The following is a 20,984-nucleotide window of genomic DNA, read 5'->3' on the forward strand; positions in this document are numbered from 1 at the left end:
ATGCTACTTGAAAAAGCCAAGGTATTTTTTATTCCTTAATATATTCCCTCATTACTCCATACATTTAAAAGCAAGATAGAGTATTTAAGAGAATTCTTATCTTTGATACCAAGTTGAATAAATTGTTGCCGTTTAGCTATAATACTAAATGTTTGACACTTTTACCATTTTCGTAATCAACTTGATTTTACCGCTTGAGAATTGATTAAAAGCCCTGGTTCTCAGTTATTTGCAGAAACGCAAACCATTTCACCTTACAATATGAATAATTGACAAAATTATATACAATTGTTTCATGAAGGTGTTTCTCAGGAGGAAAGTTGTTACGAGCTGATTATATGAGGTTTTTGACCTACCATTTACATATATATATATATATGGGAAGTATTGTTCAAAACTAATTTTAGTTCTAATGGTTGAAACATAGTTTGTCCGTAGAATTAGGAAAGGCACCAGTGTTTGGTGTTTATGTATATGGTTTGTGGTTGATAAGTATGTGGAATCTTTTTTGATGACAATTTCGAATTACTTTTCATTTTGCCGATAGCTATTTACTTCTGTAGATTAGAAATAATATTGATTTTTCTGACTATCTTTACGAAACCATTCCCATGTCCGAAATAGACTTTTATCACTAGTCTCTGATAGTTTGTTTTGGTGTTAAAAGATACCTACATAGTTTGATTATTTATAATGGTTACAAACTCGTTTATACGTTGAAAATTTTACTGATTGTTTTCCACAAACTAGACATCCAAGGTTGTTTTCGTCGTGCGAACAAATGTTGCGTTTCATGGGTCAGTGGTTGATGATTGCCCTGTTCCTGGAATGGCTGTCAGTTTCCAAGTAAGTTTGTCTATTAAAAATAAGACAAGGAAATAAACAACATTTGTTAGATGTTTTTTATGATTATGAACGCTAAAATGATCCTCAGATTAGCTAATATTGATGATTTCTAAGTATGATGAAACGCGTATCCTGGAAAACATTGGTAGCCACTATCCGGAAATATGATAAAACCTGTAACTACCGCTAACATTCATTCAAAGTGGAAATACACCAATAGAGACTGATCAAAATTCAGCATAAAGTATCAACAACGGGCAAACGCAAATATTTTAAAGCTAGCATTGTTTGGATTATCTTTTATGAATTATTGTAGTACATAGTTAAGGTATTGTAATTTCTAAAATAAACGTTCTTAAGATTTTCTTGTGTTATGTATACAACATAGTATTATGATAGGGAATTATTGGTGAATGTACTAATTCATTTAAAGAATTAGATTCAACTTATCTAACTGCAATTTTATCTTAATGGAGTTTTTTTCCTCAGGGCATAAATTTTGCGTCGTACAGAAAACTGTGAATTATTTGCGTTATATCTGTTAATTAAATAGTGAGCGATGTAAGTGGGTTTACAGATCTTCAGTACCTTAGTATTGTGCCACATCTTAAGGTTTCCAATTTCAATTTCTAGAAATCAACCTCTAATCTAATCACCTATGGGGATATAATACTGGCAGAGGGCTTAGATAGTATCGTGTTTTTTGTGAAACCTTGTTGATGTAAGGAAAAGCTGGTGGAAGTCTCCAAAGTAATTTTTTCAGAAGTTATCTGGTTTATCTGTTCTTTTTATAAATCACGTCAACATTATTCGACTGTATAGCAAAATAAGTATACATAACTAAGAAGGACCTTGCTAATAGAATATGATTGTCTCACGGCTTTCTTGGCAGTGAATCTTTACGTATTTTACAAAACTTTCACCTAATCTCTCAGGTTCTAAACTGCTCGAAATTTACATTCACATATCATCTTTTAACTTATTTTAAGAATATTTAAGACCTATTACATGGTTATGTTCCAGTGTGAGGATTCACACTGAACTGCAAATAGCTGAGATGAAAACTGAAGTCGTTTAGATCTTTTGGTCTGGTTTGGGAAAAATGTACTCAATAACCTATGATTGATTTATAAAACTTAGGTGGGGAAGTCCGATAAAATCTAGTCCTTAAAAGCACTGTTCAGACGTTACAATTTATTATATCTATAAAGAAACGACCAATGCCATTTTTTTCCATTAAGGAACTGTGTTGGGAATGATAATAATAACAATGATAATAATAATGGTGTTAGTAGTAATAGCAGGAAAAAAGAAAAAAATGTAAACGAAAGTAATTTAATTGTCGTCTCTACTAATTAATATCGGTGAACTAATAAATAAAAGTTAGCTTACAGGACAAATATATAATGCTGTATCTGGATTAAACAAGAGTGTTCACTAGTAACCTTTCCAAAAAGTAAACACATGATTCTCGAGTTTCATGATAAACACACTAGCCTTTACATTATGGGATCGTAAGCCGTTTTTGTTGCAGTTGATACTTTCAATTCCAATTGTTATTGTACTGAAATTGATTAGAAAGTTGTACCTCATTTAATAGTTGAATATGAACCATTTTATATGAGCATTAATTAAGACTTAATTACGTTCAAAAAGCTGACGACGTATAATCTATCATTTGAAAATGATGTCTAAAATTGCTAGACAGTGTTTAGAGAATATTTTTCGAAAATGTTTGTTTATACCTGTGTCTAATTGTATCGTTTTCGGTCTTTTAGAAATACTAATATAAAACTTAATGCATTGAAAATAGTAAAGCCACCGAGGCTATGGTGAACGTGCAAGTTGCTTCAAGGCCATGGTGCATATATCAAAACAGAATGTCGTCTGCCGATTATGGGAGACAATTTTACTGAAAAATTGTTACTTACTGATAACATTATTATCAATAAGTTTACTGAAAGAAACATTTCAACCTATTTGATTAGCAGCAGATAAGATAAAGATTTAAAGTTTAAGATACAGAATTTAGATATTCAACATAACATTTAGAATCAGGGGTTTGGTTTGGGATTACGATGTCAATCATAGGATTTGGGAGCTAAAGTAGGATGATGCGTAGAACTGAACACAGACTAGGTGCAAAACAACATTCAAATCGTGAACTATATTCTTAGTTCTAGCTGTAACTCTGTATTCCCGAGTTCTTCACTTTAGCACTAAATACTGAACTCCACATTCTAATTCTAAAGCCCAAGTTACTGTCCTAACAATTCACTTCTGCTTAGATAGTTTAAGATGTTTTAAAACATCACATCCTGAATCCCATATTCTACATCCTAATCAGAAATCATAGACCATCCTAACCCTTAGTATTAGTCCTAGTATGGTAAATCATTCATTAATCCTTGTTGTTTTCTGACTAGTTAAAACAGGTTTAGATCGATCTATTCCGAAACCTTACTCATCTATATGCCTTTAGGTTAAAGATTTTCTGCATATTAAAGAAAAATTTAATAATGAATGGTGGATTGGCCGGTTAGTGAAAGAAGGCTGTGATGTTGGCTTTATTCCGTCACCAGCGAAATTGGAGGCTATGCAAAATTTCAGTGCTAGAGGTATGAGGTAAGTATATTAACCTCTTTTTCATCATTTTAATATAACGAACATCATGTGTATCAAGTTTGTTCCTACTTATGAATATGAATAGTTAAGCGCTTACTCGCGAAACCAAAGATATCGATTTCGATCCCTGGTGGCGAGGTCGTGGATATAAACTTCTGACGAGTCCCGCATCAGGACAACTCAACTATCCGGTACCTCCTGTTTTCGATGGTGATCTAGTTAATATCAGTCCGTTATTTGATTTTGCTGTTCAACTCGATTTTATCTGTGATTGTATTGTGTACGTGTTTGTTTTGAATTTTTCTTTTTAGCAAAAGTTCTACGGGTAATTTTGATAATTCACGAACTGGGAATTCAAGGCCATCAACACCACCAGGTATTTTGGGTTTGTTCTTATTTCGAACCATATATGTGTAAAACCACCCATTACTTTTTCCAGTGGAGATCATGTTATAACAATTCAAGTTTTAAATTGTATTGTGAGTCTACCTTTAGTTATCAAAATTCCTTCTCAATATGGACCTCTAATTAAAAAGTTTTAGTCCTTGCTATTCACAGAAGAGTACTTCATCTCATTTGTAAATCTCTATGACATTATGTCTATAATATTTTAATTCAGAATTAATAAATATAAACCACTGAGATTTTTGATCAGTATGGTCAAATTTTGTCTCATTCTTTGTAAATAGAGTACTCATATTTGTTTTGTCCATAAATTTGTCTTGAATATTTGTCTTAGGTAAAAGCATATATGAAATTATATAAGTTCATCGGTTATAAACAATAAAGAACGAAATATAAATATGCATAATATCAATTTATCACACTTTATAGCAGCGCTGAAATTAACTTGACCAGTGACTGAAAACGAAAAAGAGGAATAAATGCAGGTCAGATGAACTACTCACTAGTATTCTTCCCCTATATTCTTCAAGAGTATCATAGATAACTGTCTAATCTCTCATATATGGTATGTATGTAATCTATCAATTTTGATATTACGCTATAGCTTAATATCCTGGAAAAAGTCACAAATATATAAACACTATTAATCCTAATGATTTAAACACGTAGTCGTTTTTAGATTTTCTAGACTTCCCTATGGAAAGAAAATCAATAACTACAAATATACACCCGCTTATTATTCATATGACTATTTTGGTTTGTGTATATACCTAACGCATTATAATTTATGTTAGCTGAAATTAGGTGAATACATTTGTGATTTTCTAAAATTGATCACCATATAAATGAAAGTTATTTGTTAAATATCATTTGGTGAGACACCTTTTTTTAACGAATCCATCCCTTGATAGGTGATTTTTCTTCACTCATTAAGAAACTTTATGTAATGGGTTAGACCTGCAGTACAAAGAGCTGACAAGCAGAAATATGTGGAAGACCTATCAACAACAGCGGAAAAGGCTGTAACAGAAGGAAATATCGAACAACCGTGTGACACGACGAAGAAACTAGCAGGGAAATATCATAAACCAGAGAGACCAGTCAAGGACAAGGAGGACAAAACAATTATTGAGATTCAAGGACAGAGGGACAGTTGGACAGAACACTTTGAGGAACTCCTGAGTAGGCCAGCTCCATTGAATCCATCGGACATCGAAGCAACACACACAGGCCTTCCTATAGCTGCCACTCAGTCAGCGATGGGAGAAGTGTGGATGGCCATCAGATAAATGAAGAGTGGGAAGGCAACAGTTGAACCACACGACATGCCAGCTAAAGCGCTGAAGTCAGACACAGACGTAACTGCAAACATGCTTCACGTTCTATTGAGGAAGATTTGGGAGGGCGAACAATTGCTGACTGATTGGAAAGAAGGATACCTCATCAGGTTACCAAAGAAAGGAGGTCTAAGCAGGTAAGAGAACCACAGAGAAATCACACTATTATCGGTACCAGGGAAAGTTTTCAACAGAGTGTTACTAAACCGGATGAAAGACTCAGTAGACGACCGATTTCGAGATCAACAGGCTGGATTCTGTAAGGATCAGTCTTGCATGGACCAAATCGCGACTCTACGGATCATCGTTGAACAATCAGTTGAGTGGAATTCGTCACTATACATTACCTCACTTGATTATGGAAAATCGTTTGACAGCGTGGATAGGGAAACGTCATGGAATCTTTTAGACACTATAGAGTACCTTGGAAACTCACCAAAAACATGTGGAATTCATGAGACACTGCAAAGTGGTGAATGTAAACCAGCTAACATATGCATTCCGAGTGAGGACCGGTGTCACACAAGGCTGCTTACACTCACCCATTCTCTTTCTTCTAGTAGTTGACTGGATTGAGAAGACCTCTACATCTCAAAGAAAGCATGGAATACAATCGACAGATTGGTCGCTACTAGACGTTTCGGACCTCGCAGATGACCTAACTCTTCAATCATATACACACCAACAAATGAAGATGAAGACAACTAGTGTAGCAGCAGCCTCCACATCAGTAGACATCAACGTATACAAGAGAAATAGCAACATCCTCAAATACAACACAGACAACACCAATCAACCCAATCGCACTTGATGGAATCTTTCACGTACCTGGGAAACATCATCGATGAACAAGGAGAATCCGATGCACACGTAGAGGCAAAGATTGGCAGAGCAAGGACAGCATTCCTACAGTTGAAGAACATATGGAACTCAAAACAACTCTATGCAAGTCAACACCAAAGTCGCAATCTCCAACACGGACATCAAGACAGTTGGTTCTAATGTACGGAGCTGAAACGTGGAGAACTACTACAACCATCATCAAAAATGTGCAAATATATATAAACAGTTGTCTACACAAGATACTCAATGTCTGTTGACCAGATACCATCAGCAACAACCCACTGTGTCAGAGAATAAACCAGCTTCCAGGTGAGGAGGAAATTAGGAAAAGATGCTGTAAGTGGATAGGATATACGTTACGGAAATAATCAAACTGCATCATTATGCAAGTATTAACTTGTAATGCTGAAGGTAAGCGGAAAAGAGGAAGGCCTAGGAACATATTGCGTTGGGAATTGGAAGTGGCCATGAAAAGGATGAATGAAAACTAGAAAGAACTGGGAAGGGCTACCAAGTATAAAGTTGGATTGATAAGGCTGGTGGGTGGTCTTCGCCCCTCTAGGATGGTTAACGGGCGTAATTAAGTAACTACCAGTCAAAAAATTGGAAAGTAAAGAAAACCGTCTTAAAATAATTATTGTTTGCTGATCATTCGTTTTTATGAGGAAGAATATAACTCTTTGTTCGATAATCACACCAAAATCTGATAAGGTAACTGATTCCCCAATGTTCCCACATATTCATTGCTTAACTTAGAATTAAAATCAGGAAAGTTTTAGGTTTTACCTGTAGGTTATCTACTGTCTATTATTTTCCTTCATTTTCCGGACCATGAGCATACGTATCACTTCATTGTTTTAGTTTTATTTCTTAATTTGTAAACGAGACTCTACTTCAGGAATTATCTCCAATGTTGAAGCTAATTGTCTTAAGAGAATGAGGTAATAGGTCGCAAACCATGTTTACGAGTTATCGTATGTATGTATGATTTATGCTTTCTATTTGGTCTAAGGTAATACACACTTCTTTTTTCATATAATCTATACATATTTATTTTGTAATGAAGCTATGATGAAATTATTTTTTCTTGATAACCGTGCTCAGTATCATGATTAGAGTATATTTTTAAAGTATGCACATATTTTATAGTTCTTAAGAATTTTCTTTGATTATAATAATCATCACACGATTTATGGCTTTCAACTACAGCTGATGGTGCCGACACAATTAACAGAAGTTATGATGAAGACAGTAATGCTAGACGAGAAACACCATCCGGTAAAGCGTCCGTTAGTGCAAGAGGTGGTCGTAAGCCATTTTTTAAGAAAGTGAGTAGAATGAGACCATTTGTTTTTCAACTTTTATTAATTTTTTATGATGATAGTACATATGTAATACTTGACTGTACTATTGAAGCATTTTGTTAGCATTTTGTGTTATCCTGACACCTTCAACTAATTGTTTGAAAATATTTGTTATTTTGGTTTAGAAAGATACAAATTTGTAACTCCCAGCTTTCTTAGTCTTTGTTTCTGCTAACATCTGTGATCATTTGATTTATTCTCTCTAAGATTGTATATCTATCGATATATCATAAAGTTTTATCTTAATTTCGCCGAAATTTTTTTAAAAAGCTTGTTCATAAACTATTACATCTACTTACTGTCATTAATTCAGTCCACAATGAGGTCCTTATCATATGTTCAAGTTTAAATAATTGTGCTTCGACTATCAAACTGTTGGCTCGTAATGCGTCCTGTCAACTTTCTGTTTATTAGATGGTTTATATCTCTATGTTTTACAAAGACGGTGTGACCGCAAACCGAATATATGAGACTTTACTTGAAAACAGACTTTCATTAAATTACACAAAAGTACTTTTTGTGTGTAAACTGCATTTAATAGCCGTTTAGATTATTTTATAAACTAAAATTACAAAATCTTTAGTCTTGAAGTCACTCTTGGTGTCTGATTGAAAGTATGGATGAGAAATAAAGGTATGTAGGATAAAAACATTTAGATTGTTATTCACGTTTTACAAATATGATTGAAATACGTTGATTATATTTCTCTTCACATTCCTAGCATTTAGTAAGTGCTCTATTTAGATACAGTTTGGTAAATTGAATATTTGAATTATTCAAAGCCTTTCGGTTATCTTTCTTTTCATTGTAACACTAGGTTTGAATACTTTACCACAAACTGTTCAAGAGACATTTAAAACTAATAATATGTAGATTACAATTTTGATATTGAAATAAAGCTTAAGATAAATCATGCAACTGTTAAATTATTAGTAGATCTGGTTAGATCGGTGACAAATTCAAAGTATAAGATGAAACAAATGTTCATTGTTCCATGATTTTCAGTGGTTATGTATTTAAAGTTCCTCTGTAATGTAAGTTACAAAACTGAAGATCACAGAACGTTTTAAGTTATTTTTTCTATATAAGACGAAACAATTAAAACACTGATACACACTTCATATGATATATCAAAATTACTTCTCATGCGAATATAACGGGTATTACTGGGGGTAGAATTGAAGAATAATATAAACATTTCAGTATAAATCTAGGTGTACATGAATATAAAGGTAAAATATGTAAATTTTATCTTTCTTTTAAAGTTATTTACGATTTAACTTTCTTCAGTAAACCAAATTTCTACGTTGAACAATGCTTATTTATTAGTTAATTTATTAATATTTTAAGAGACGAGAAGTAAATTAATTATTCTGTCCTCAAGATCATGTGTTATCAAAACACAATGTTGTATTAAACTGTTTCCCCTCCTATTACCTACTGTATCTTGGTAAATTTAAAGGGAAACGATTGAAAAATTAATAAAGTTAATATATTTGTAATATCTCAATAAGTAGAAGAATTAAATTTTTAAATTTTCTGATGTTTCATATCTCAGTGTATGCCGCTTCTGCAGAGAGTAAATAAACAAATTAAATTAACCCATGTTTAAATAGTACGAATGAACAAGTATGACCAAGTCAATGACGTATCATTCCGGTCAAGGTGATTTTTGTGTATTTGTGTGTATGTATGTTAAAGGACGAAAAACATGTGACATTTATGGTGCGAAAGGATAGAGTTGAATTTATCACTATAGGGTTGTGGAGATTGTTGAGTTTAGGTTGATATCATTAATGGATGAATGTTAGACCACCATTGAAAACCTGGTGTGAGATGTGAATAGAATGAAACTTGGTAGGTTGGATAGATGGTCGAAATCGGATGGATAGTGAGGCTTTCTTTTTTACTTAGGGCAGTAGGACGAAGCAATATATTGATAGCTTCAGCTACTCGACTTTTTTTGTATTTGGATATTGAAGAACATCTTTATACAATCGAAATGCCTCCTTTTGCCGATATGACTTATATCCGTACTATTCAGTTTACTGCGCTTCTAGACTCATCATCAGTCAAAAGTATGGCTATAGAGCTATCTCCACTCGGGAATCAATGCGCATGGTGGCTTACATGGACAAAAGTATTCGTGAAAAAATTAGGCCACTTTTTATCGTGAAGTGTATTTTCAAATAATAGTTTTCGTGTATCTAAATACAGTCTAGAATATCGAAAATGGGATAATTCAAATCATTACAAATTATAATAAAATTCATACACGTTTCACATGATGATGTCTATATGAGTTCAGTGGCTCACTTGATAACGTGTTGAGTGTCTGGAGCGAAAGATACTAGGTTCAAATCCCAGTGGCAATACCAATAATAGGATGTAGGCATCTCCAGCTGACAAGTTCCAAGTAGGACGAGACGAGCATCTTATATTCTGTTATTAGGTACATCATATCTATTCAGTAAAAAGTAGTTTTCGTAGTTATGTTTGTTTTCTGTGGATATAGTTCCATGAAGTATTGTAATCATGAAATCAAGGTAAACTTCTATGGTGATTCATTCACAATAACTCATTATCAGTTATTTTTATCTAATCAGAAACTAAGCTCCTGTTTACTGACATTTAATGAAGAGTACTTCCTTCATTCATAATTCTTTTCTTTGTGTGGACCACTCAATTATACATACATTTTTAAATATTACAGAGTGATAATTTGCCTCCATACGATGTTGTACCATCTATGCGTCCAGTAGTCCTTATTGGTCCTTCTTTAAAAGGTTATGAAGTGACTGACATGATGCAGAAAGCCTTGTTTGACTTTTTAAAACGACGTTTTGAAGGAAGGTAAGGCTTTGTTCTTTACTATATATATATATATATATATATATAATTGTTTTAACTTAATTCATTAAGAGGTTTTAGTTTTATTTTAACTGGAAAATTCTCAGTTTCCAATTGATTCAACTTCTAGTTGGCTAATAAACTAATAACTATTGAACATCTATATTATTCTATGTAGAACATTACTACTGATATGTACAAAAAGTGAAAGATAGGATAGAAAAAGTGAAAGATAGGATAGAACAGCGAATCTTTTAAGTTTTTCCCTGAGCACTGTTGTATTAAATGCTGAAGATGGTATTCGCTAACATAGGTGTTTTGATCTTAGCCTATTTGTAGAATAATGCGATAATCATCTAATACCATTTTCTAGTGAGATCAGTTGACTAGCAGTGAAATAAGCTTTCCTCAGTCTTGGTAAAAATCCCTCATCTATTTTGTCAGCGATAATAAGTGGGAAGTAGTTAGTGACCGTTAATATTTAACAATGATCAATCCTTACTACAAGTTGATTCAAATTAGAAAAAGTCGGCCATTTGGATTCAGACTCAGCATCTTTTGATTACTAAATAGTGGCTAGCAGTGGAATCCAGGACGCGTGTTTCGTCCTATCCGGCACTCGTCAGCTGGATGTACCTGCATCTCAGAGTTGATGTTCACTCTGGGACTCGAACCCAGTACCTTTCGCTTCAAACGCTATCGCGTTATCCACTCGGCCACTGTGATCGTTTTATGTCCTGGATCACATGGTTCGGTTTCATCATTGATACATGTTACTGAGGTGTTCAAAACTAAGATTAAATATCTACCAAGTATTCATGGGTTTTATTGGTTCTTCAGTTAACTTAAATCCCTAACAATAGTGTTTAAAGTGAACTAATCTCTTTACAAAATTTACTCAACTAATCAATGATAATTTTGATGATGTTTTCTTCTACTATATACACCTTAGATAATTCATTTTTTGCTTAACTTTGTTTATTTTTTATTTCAGAATTATCATAACTAGAGTGACAGCTGACATATCACTTGCTAAACGATCCTTACTTAATAATCCTACTAGAAGAGCTATTATGGATAAATCTTCTACAAGAAATCAATCATTAGGTAAATATTAAATTATCAGGAGCTTTGGTCATATTATTATTTCATTAGGTAGTCAATCTAACATTTGTGCTGACGAAAACTTTCCAAACATAATTTTTTTCTATCATGTTAGCTAAAATCTGATGTTAGATCATTTTAAACAATTTATAAGGAGATGAATTGTGGCTTGCAGCGCAATCCAGGACTCACGTTTCGTCCTATTTGGGACTCTTTGGTTGGATGTACCTGCATCCCAGAGTTGATGTTCACTCTGGGACTCGAAAGGTACTGGGTTTGAGTTTCAGATTGAACATCCACTCTTGGATGTAAGTATATTCAACCAACAAGTCCTAAATAGGACGAAACACGCGTCCTGGATTCTAGTGCTGTCTAGTACCCATCTTTGCTTATAATGTTAATGACTTGATGTCGATATCTCGACAATCCACACAGTATACACACATGTCAAAAAGGAATTGATCGAATGGCTTTCTAAACATCAGTAGGAAGATTCAAACAACCAGTACAAATGGGTTTATAGGAAGCTTTCATGTAGAATATACAACCTTGTAAACATACTTAAACTTTTTGCTAATAGATAGTAACAATCAAAAAAATTAGTAAATGTGGTTTTTTTAAACAATTAAATGCTTCATGATATCTAGTCCTTTAGCTTTATGTAGGCATGGAAAATATTTGTTACTATATTTTAATCAATACTGAGGAACAAGCTTTTGACCGCTTCTAAGAGATCGATTGTTTTATTTTTCATTTCTCAATAACATGCACTTATATGAAATACTATTAGAACCAAATAAAACACTATGTACATTAGTAATATAATTAATTATGTTGAGTAAAATGAAATGCTATTTTATCTAGAGATCAAATAATTTCAGATTGTTCAGCATAGTTGTTATCCATCTGTCATACAGACGTATATATGTTCAGTACAGATATAGCCTATCATACTCAAGTAGCTTCAGTGGGTATGTAACTACTTGGATGTATGTTCCACATAAACTAAAACTGATGAGGCAAAATTGAATCCCTTTTACTAACTAAGGAGCTGAAACGCAATTCGACCGGCCAACTTATGAAACACAAACACTAGCGATTCAGATTTGGTCTGTCAAGACATTTTCTATCCATAATCACCGAGATTTGAGAGATAAGACTAGATGAATAAGCACTGAGAGAGCTATTAGGATTTAATGTAGGAACTGAGTGCTATAAGTAGAACTATTATGTATAACCTTGAAGATCACCCATCAAGTGTGATCTAACGATGTCCGTCTCAAGTCTCTGCAACTGGTCACATAGTTTCAAAATGAAAGCTTGAAAATTTCTCCTTTTCAATAGATTTTGTTAAAAGTTACTATGAATGAAATTTTTCCCAAATGATATCTGAAGGTTTTAAGTGTTCAGTCAACTCCAGTAAATATTCCATCAACCTATAATTTTTACCTGCCTTTAGATAATCCAGTATTTTATCCAGTTTCTGAATAGCTTCTTTTATAATCTGACATCGTGAAATTACCGTAGTTTCTTTGATGGCTACCTGTATTCCATATAATTTGTTCTTGTATATGTTTTGTTGTTGTTATTGTTGTTGCTTTTCTTCTTGGTTAAAGAGGTTCAACAGGAAATCGAACGCATATTTGATTTAGCTCGTACACAACAACTTGTTGTACTGGACTGTGATACAATCAATCATCCAAGTCAATTATCTAAGACATCTCTTGCACCAATTACAGTTTATTTAAAAATAAGTTCAACAAAAGTACTTCAACGTTTGATTAAAACACGAGGTAAATCTCAAGCACGAAACATGAATGTTCAAATGGTTGCAGCCGAAAAACTCTTACAATGCACTAATGTAAGTTGAGAATAAATTAACTTTGTAAACGTTGTTCTTTCAATTAAACAATAATCCTTTTAATATTCTCCAGAAATGTTTATTTTCTAATAAAGATTTCAGGTGTTGAACTTATATGAATAAGACTAAATTTTGTTAATGATCTCTGCGTACGTGATCCTACACGTATACTTGTATTTATTCAAGTGAAGAAAAAACCTGCAATCTACTGATACATCAAGATAATTGAATGGGCAAAACAATTGTGAGATTCGACATAAAGAGGGAAATCATTAGAAAGTTTAATTGAGAATATCCTGCATTAAAAACTAATTTATATTACAATGGTTTGAACACTTTATTAGTTGATGATACTCACCACATAATTCAGGTTCATAGTGAGTATTGCACAGTGATTTATAACTGGTTCGGTTTTGATCAGTACACTATTTGGGAATGTTTTTTAGTCAACGTGTTGTTGATATATATTCCTGTCATGATTTCTGACAGCCGTTATCATTATGAATAGTTCAATAATGGTACACTTTCATAGATTCATTTCGGTAATCAGATCAAAGATTAGTTATCTGGTTATTTTGAAGTTTTGGGAATTTTTAAAAAGTATCCCACAGTTACTGATAACTTGCCTGTTTGATCAATAAAATCAAGAAAGATAAATAGTCTGACTTCTAAAACTTACTGAATTTCATCAAAACTGCTGACTTGCTGAAATCAGTTTTGTCATATGTTGATTTCTTGTGAGTTTTTTTACAGTTAATTATTAGCATCTTTCAGCAATACTAAACGTAAAGGTAAAATAAAGTAGGTTAATTTATTTTGGTTTTTAATTATACGTTAATCAATTTTTTAGGATCAGTTTGATGTGATTTTAGAAGAAAATCAACTTCCAGATGCTTGTGAACATTTAGCTGAATATTTAGAAGCATATTGGAGAGCCAGTCATCCAACTGGTAAAGTCACAAAAGCTGAACGTATCCTTGGAATTGGGACAGGTGCAAGCTCAAATCAATCTACTGAAAACGAGATGTCACATGGAACGCATCGGCGTCAAAGTAATGCATTTAAAAATGACAAAAGAAAAGGCAAAATTGATACAGATTATAATGGATCTAGAGATTATTCAAATTCCATTTCTTCACCAAGACGAGGTTCGACTCAATTCGAAAATAATAGACAACGTTATGTAGATGAACAAGAATTACTTTCAGATGGTAGGTACAGTTGTAAATTACCGCAATTACAAATATATTTCCTCTTGTTGTATGCTATTAACTGATTATCTTTGGTTGGAAAAAATCAAGAATTATAAATGGAAATGAGTAGAAATACTTCGAAAATTAATTACAATTAAGATGTTAAGTTTGCAGTTATGCCCTAGAATTGGATTTATTGGTCTAAATCACTGAATTTCAAATGAATGTGTATTATTTGAATTAGTTATATAATCATTACTACTCAAATGATAGAGGAAGAGTACAGTAAGTCGAAATAAGAATTATTTCGCAAGGTTTTCCATTTAGCCATCACTTCATGAAAAGTTTTGTATTTTATCACTATAGTAGCAATATTATTAATCAGAATATTATTATTTTTGCCAACCATTTTTATTCAACTATAATTGTTCATCCCTACTACCCCACATTGTTCAAGCATGTAAAAGGTTTAATGAAAAAATAATTTCTCATGGCTTTAAAGATTTTGATTGCTGCTACATACTACTTATACCTGTCAGCATAAGTAACATGAAGCACACTACTACAACTTTTTTTCAAAAAACCTTTTTTTTTATTTTATCAGCAGATGATTATCGTTACAAACCACATAATGAAATACGGACCGTCTGGAATAATACTGAAAAGAATAATTATTCTCCATCTCATGAACCTCGTTTATCGTCTAATCAGGTAAATTTATATACTAGGTCATTTACTCGTTTATACTACATGATAAATTGTTATAATATTGTACTTGAAATTTGAGAAACGTCTTGTGGATCAGTATAAATATGTACGACAGGAGTGAGTAAATTTATTTTAACAACATGGCATAAAGCTCCATGAAGTGGTTGGTAACAATAATACCGTTTACTTTTCATTCACAGATTTGTCAGTAAATTGTCTTTTTACAACTATTTCCCCTTTAACTAGTAAGTGTATCGAAAACATTGTCTAAATTGTGTAAACCATTGCCGTGACATTATATTATTATACTTTGCTAGATTAACTATTAATTACTTACGCCAGTTAACCCTCATGGAGGAGCATAAGCCGCCGACCAGGATTTTCCATCAAACTCGGTTCTACAAAATCCCATACAGTTTTTTCCGGTTTCGATTCATCCTTTTCATGGCCACTTCCAATTCCCAACGCAATATGTTCCTAGGCCTTCCTCTTTTCCGCTTACCTTCAGCATTACAAGTTAATACTTGCATAATGATGCAGTTTGATTATTTCCGTAACGTATATCCTATCCACTTACAGCATCTTTTCCTAATTTCCTCCTCACCTGGAAGCTGGTTTATTCTCTGACACAGTGGGTTGTTGCTGATGGTATCTGGTCAACAGACATTGAGTATCTTGTGTAGACAACTGTTTATATATATTTGCACATTTTTGATGATGGTTGTAGTAGTTCTCCACGTTTCAGCTCCGTACATTAGAACCAACTGTCTTGATGTCCGTGTTGGAGATTGCGACTTTGGTGTTGACTTGCATAGAGTTGTTTTGAGTTCCATATGTTCTTCAACTGTAGGAATGCTGTCCTTGCTCTGCCAATCTTTGCCTCTACGTGTGCATCGGATTCTCCTTGTTCATCGATGATGTTTCCCAGGTACGTGAAAGATTCCATCAAGTGCGATTGGGTTGATTGGTGTTGTCTGTGTTGTATTTGAGGATGTTGCTATTTCTCTTGTATACGTTGATGTCTACTGATGTGGAGGCTGCTGCTACACTAGTTGTCTTCATCTTCATTTGTTGGTGTGTATATGATTGAAGAGTTAGGTCATCTGCGAGGTCCGAAACGTCTAGTAGCGACCAATCTGTCGATTGTATTCCATGCTTTTTTTGAGATGTAGAGTTTTTCTCAATCCAGTCAACTACTAGAAGAAAGAGAATGGGTGAGTGTAAGCAGCCTTGTGTGACACCGGTCCTCACTCGGAATGCATATGTTAGCTGGTTTACATTCACCACTTTTCCAGTGTAGTCTTACGTATGAATTCCTTATGATTTTTTCAATCGTCTATTCTGGTTGACGTTTTTTAGCGAGTTTGTTTTCAACGGGATACTGTTGCTGACCCTATTACCAACGCATCTTCTCTACGCGGGCTTGAGACCAGCAGTCACCCTAGAAGAGTTACAGATGGATTTACTTTGCTAAGTAGTATCGCAAAATATCTCTTGAATAACATTTTGCTTGATATTTACTTAATTATTCTACTATACCTCCTATAATTACAATTGATCCAATTTTTTATGATAACTCACAAGAGTTTGTATTGTCCCACTGTTGATATTCAAAATGGGATTTTAATCAATCTTTCTTGGTATGTGTGCTTATAAGCAGATGCCTCTTTATAACTTTTTTCATTGTGAGTTAAAAGAAAGACTGAGTAAAATTCAATATCAAATAAAAACAACGTGATAACACATATTCTTACGAATGAATATTACAAACGATAAACAAACTAGTGCTATCTGGATTCAATAACTTAGTGTATAATGCGTTTGAATTCCAGTTGACAGAAACTACATGTGAATTTCAGTATGATCGTCAAATCTTAAATGGATATATATATATATATATATATATATATACTTATGGTACATTGATAAACGAAATACTCAACTGATGTAAATCAAGCATAGCATGGTGGAAAACACAAAATCAGCATCTGTGTAGATAAATCCAGAAAAAGTTGGTTGAAGTACATTTAGTTGCGTTTTGTGCTTAATTTAAGATTGTGGAAACAAACTTTTTATTTGACCGATCATGACGAGACAAAAGTTGAAGCCAATTTGTATTTTGATCAGTTGGCTCGATTTTTTTATTAATATACGAATATGTTTGTATATTACATAGCAGGCATTGCAGCATGACAGACAAATGAAAGAATCTAATCGCATAAATCCTACATCTGTTGGAATACATAACAGATATAATCATCCTCCACAATATGATACTGAAGAATCTGATTCACCTATGGAGAATGATGTAAGAGTGTGATTATTTATTTGATTGGTTAATTTAACACTTTTTAGTTGGCTTTTTCATTTCCCTAATGTACTACTGATTTTTATTTTTTGAAAATTTAAATATTTAGTCGTTTAGTGATCTTAGTATTTGATAAAGAAACAATTTTCTTAAAGAGAATATATGAGATGATTATTGTTATTATATGTTGTAAAAATGTACTTCCATCACAGTTTTCTTCCCATTCAGTAGTGAAAATGCAACATTTTGGTATGTTAAGAATTTCAGTATTTCATTGTTATAGCAACAACAGAGTTTTGATCCATAATAAGAAAAGATTGATAAAAAGAAGTTATGTGATTATTCGACATTTCGACTAATTTTTAATTGATTATCATTTTACTGGAAACAATATATTGCTCAGGCGGTATTAACGTTTATTCGTTCAGAGTTCAGTTAATTAAAGTGCTTGATTTCATTGCAATATGGTTTTGTCTGAACATTCTTATTTAAAATATACTATTCGTAAACGTGCATAGCAAGGGTTAACCCAAGTCAATGAATAAGACCTATTTTTACCATCCTATTAATTAATTAATTGGAATCCCATCACAAAGTGTATTTTTAAATTTTTCTTACCACTATTATTTATAGAAAGTTTGCCAAAATGAAATATTTTAAGTTGTATACTTACCTGTCTGTAACGTAATTTAAGAAGACGATATTTTCTATTACTGAAATTGATTGCGTTTTAATCGCACAGATAGCTACTACAATTCCTTTTGGTTATATATTGTATCAACCCCAAAATTGTACTCGGTTATGCGCTTGGTGATCTGACGCTATAGTTGAAGCGATCGGTGACACTTTTTAAGGATAGAATGTATTAGTGTACTGAAGTTTACCAGTGAATACTGGTAGACATCTTTCTTCGTACATAGTAAAATTCTGTCATACTTGCCATACATTCGGATAAAAGTTCGAATGGATGAATATTTGCAAGATAGTGATTTCAGGAAGAAATGGCAAATTTTTTATTTAATTTATCAAAAGTTTTACTGTTATATAGAGTTGACAGTTATTGTTAACAGTTTTACAGGAATTTCATACCAGATGATAGTGTTATATTATTAAATCTTAATTTACTGTCAATCTTTTTATAAAGTGGTAACAGAACCACTGATTAGACAATAAACTTGTTTGAATTCGATAGCAATTGTAATGGACCGTACAAAACCGAACAGTTTTACTACTAGTTACTTATGAGTGCATCTCTGACTAACCTGAACATGGTTTATATCGCTCGTACACTGCATATATCTTCTTCTTGTGCTCTATTTACAAACAAATCTGATAATTTGTTATTCTACACAAATAAAGAATTGGCCACTAACGTTTATTTATCACACCTGAATGTAAATATACATAAAGAGATTATGGTTATGCTCTTGTGAAATTTATTTTACAAAGTACGAAAAGATGATAAAACTTCTAGTAGAAATAAAAGATGATAGTCTAGCTTAGATCAACACATGAAATCAACTAGAAATAAAGAAGTCAATCACAAAACGAAGTTATTCTTAATTACTATATGATCTTTATAGAGTTAAGATAATTTACAAATTATTTTACCGAGGTATGTTTTTTTCTACTGAATGTTACGTAGTTCTTTTTCCAAATTCTTTGTTCTTATGTACTTATTAATCAAATGGTTTCCTCACAGTTGTACATAATGTTATATGCTCTGCTACCAAGTTGTTACAACGATTACTTGAGTTCTTGCCCAGTTGATATATATGAACGTGCTGATTCCCGCCAATGAGAGAGGAGTGAATTATCGATCGGATCAATAATACACAAAAGCCCTATGAGCAGTCTTGAGTACTTATCTGTCCTGCTTTCTGCCTAGCACAGCCAGTTAAGTCCAGAACACCAATAACAGCCTCTGCAATATGAATCATTATTCTCAAACATACTGGGTTTATATACCAAACAAACTGACCACATCGTACCATAAAATAGAAAACAACGTTTGTACAAGATTTGGCCAAATGTGGCTGTGAATAGGGGGAACAGTAATAAATAGACTGCGGATAACTCAAGAATGGTAAATCGTACAATAATAGTTCATAGGACAAAATAAAGCTTATAATAAGAGGGATACGAATATGAATAGTTTAGTTATTTAACAATTATACAATAGGAAATATACGTATAGTATTGATCCATACATGGATCCCAAAAGTTACGATTCATAAATCTTCACGAGATATAACACATAATCATCAGCATTTATTTTTATGAAAAGTTTATTTACTGTTATTTGTTGTAAAATAAATTTGTCACTGTTTAGACCACAGTGAACATTTATTTATTTATTTATTTATTTATTTATTATTGTTTTTTTAATTCACTTGTTTTCCTTTCTTAGCGCTTTCTTGTAGACTCAGGTTATCCAAAAACAACTAGAAGTCGTCAAGGTTCAATCATGATTTAAAATAGTCTGTATTTTATTTGCTTAGCATAATAATAACAGTAATAATCCTTAATTAATAACTTTACTAATTATTTTTTACTGTTATACTTTAAACATTTAGTGTAACATAATGTAAAATTACACAGCATAATGATACTTCCTATATGTCAGTAATATTTTGTATCACATTGGTTTTTCATTGTTGCTTTTCGTTTTCCTTTTATTCTGTGATTTTATTCATTGGTAAAGTCTACATTCCTAATTAGCTTTTTTGCTAGTTGTTTTCTTTAAACCGCGCACAATATCTTTACTATCATTGAGAATATAATTAATTTTATTGAGTAATTTATCTCCTTTCAAATTATGTCATGTCCAAGCTTTCAATATCAAGTTTAATTATAGTATGATGTATATATATAATGAAAATATAGCAAATTATTGGATGTCCTAATTGAATGATTTTATTCTACATAAAACTATTTTGTTTGATTATATCATCTAATCTTGTATTTGATTGACTTAAATATTTTGTATGAATAATTTCATAAAATTAAAGAGTTTGTTGATTGATCATTTAAAGTTTTCAAACTTTTTACCCAAGTTTAAAATATCTAGAATCCTCACTTGAATATCTGTATGTTTTCTTAGAATTTTAGATTGACACATATTGTTTATGACTTCTATCACAATAAAATTTATTATATGAGACTGTTGGAAAGAATATTTATAAATAAAAAGTATGTCTTTCTAATGCTTAATATTGTCAGTAATTAACTTGTATATATTAGTTTAACGAATGATTGTTGTAATTTCATTTGAAGTGTACCCGTTTCATTGAATGACTTACTTGATTCTAACTATTTAGTATTGAAGCATTACTTTACATTCATTAATAAGAACGTCATATTGTTGTCAGAAGCCTCACTCATGAAATATCTAAATTTGTTAACTAACTTTCTTACAGCTTAAATTTTCTGTATCATATTACAATTTTACATTAAATTCATGTTTAATCAGGTTTAGTCAATGAATGGTTTGGCCATTAGTAACCTGCACGATCATTTGGGTGAGTTATACGGCAGAGG

General features: G+C 32.4%; 1 protein-coding gene and 1 non-coding gene across 2 annotated transcripts; one reads left to right on the forward strand and one right to left on the reverse strand.

Annotated features, from left to right (window-relative positions):
• On the forward strand, positions 1-20,929 carry Smp_141660 (putative high voltage-activated calcium channel beta subunit 2; the record flags this gene model as incomplete). Its single annotated transcript, XM_018794193.1, has 11 exons — positions 1-21; positions 751-846; positions 3,329-3,471; positions 3,783-3,847; positions 7,266-7,384; positions 10,134-10,273; positions 11,265-11,377; positions 12,991-13,235; positions 14,086-14,446; positions 15,033-15,139; positions 20,864-20,929. 11 exons carry the CDS (start codon positions 1-3, stop codon positions 20,927-20,929), a joined length of 1,476 nt encoding a protein of 491 aa, XP_018648630.1.
• Positions 10,925-10,997, reverse strand: Smp_tRNA_01600_Pseudo_TTG.1.1. The gene has a single exon. It is a non-coding gene (tRNA).
• Positions 20,930-20,984: the final 55 nt, after the last annotated feature.

The sequence above is a fragment of the Schistosoma mansoni genome, chromosome 1, assembly GCF_000237925.1.
Source record: "Schistosoma mansoni strain Puerto Rico chromosome 1, complete genome".
Classification (NCBI taxonomy): Eukaryota; Metazoa; Platyhelminthes; class Trematoda; order Strigeidida; family Schistosomatidae; genus Schistosoma; species Schistosoma mansoni.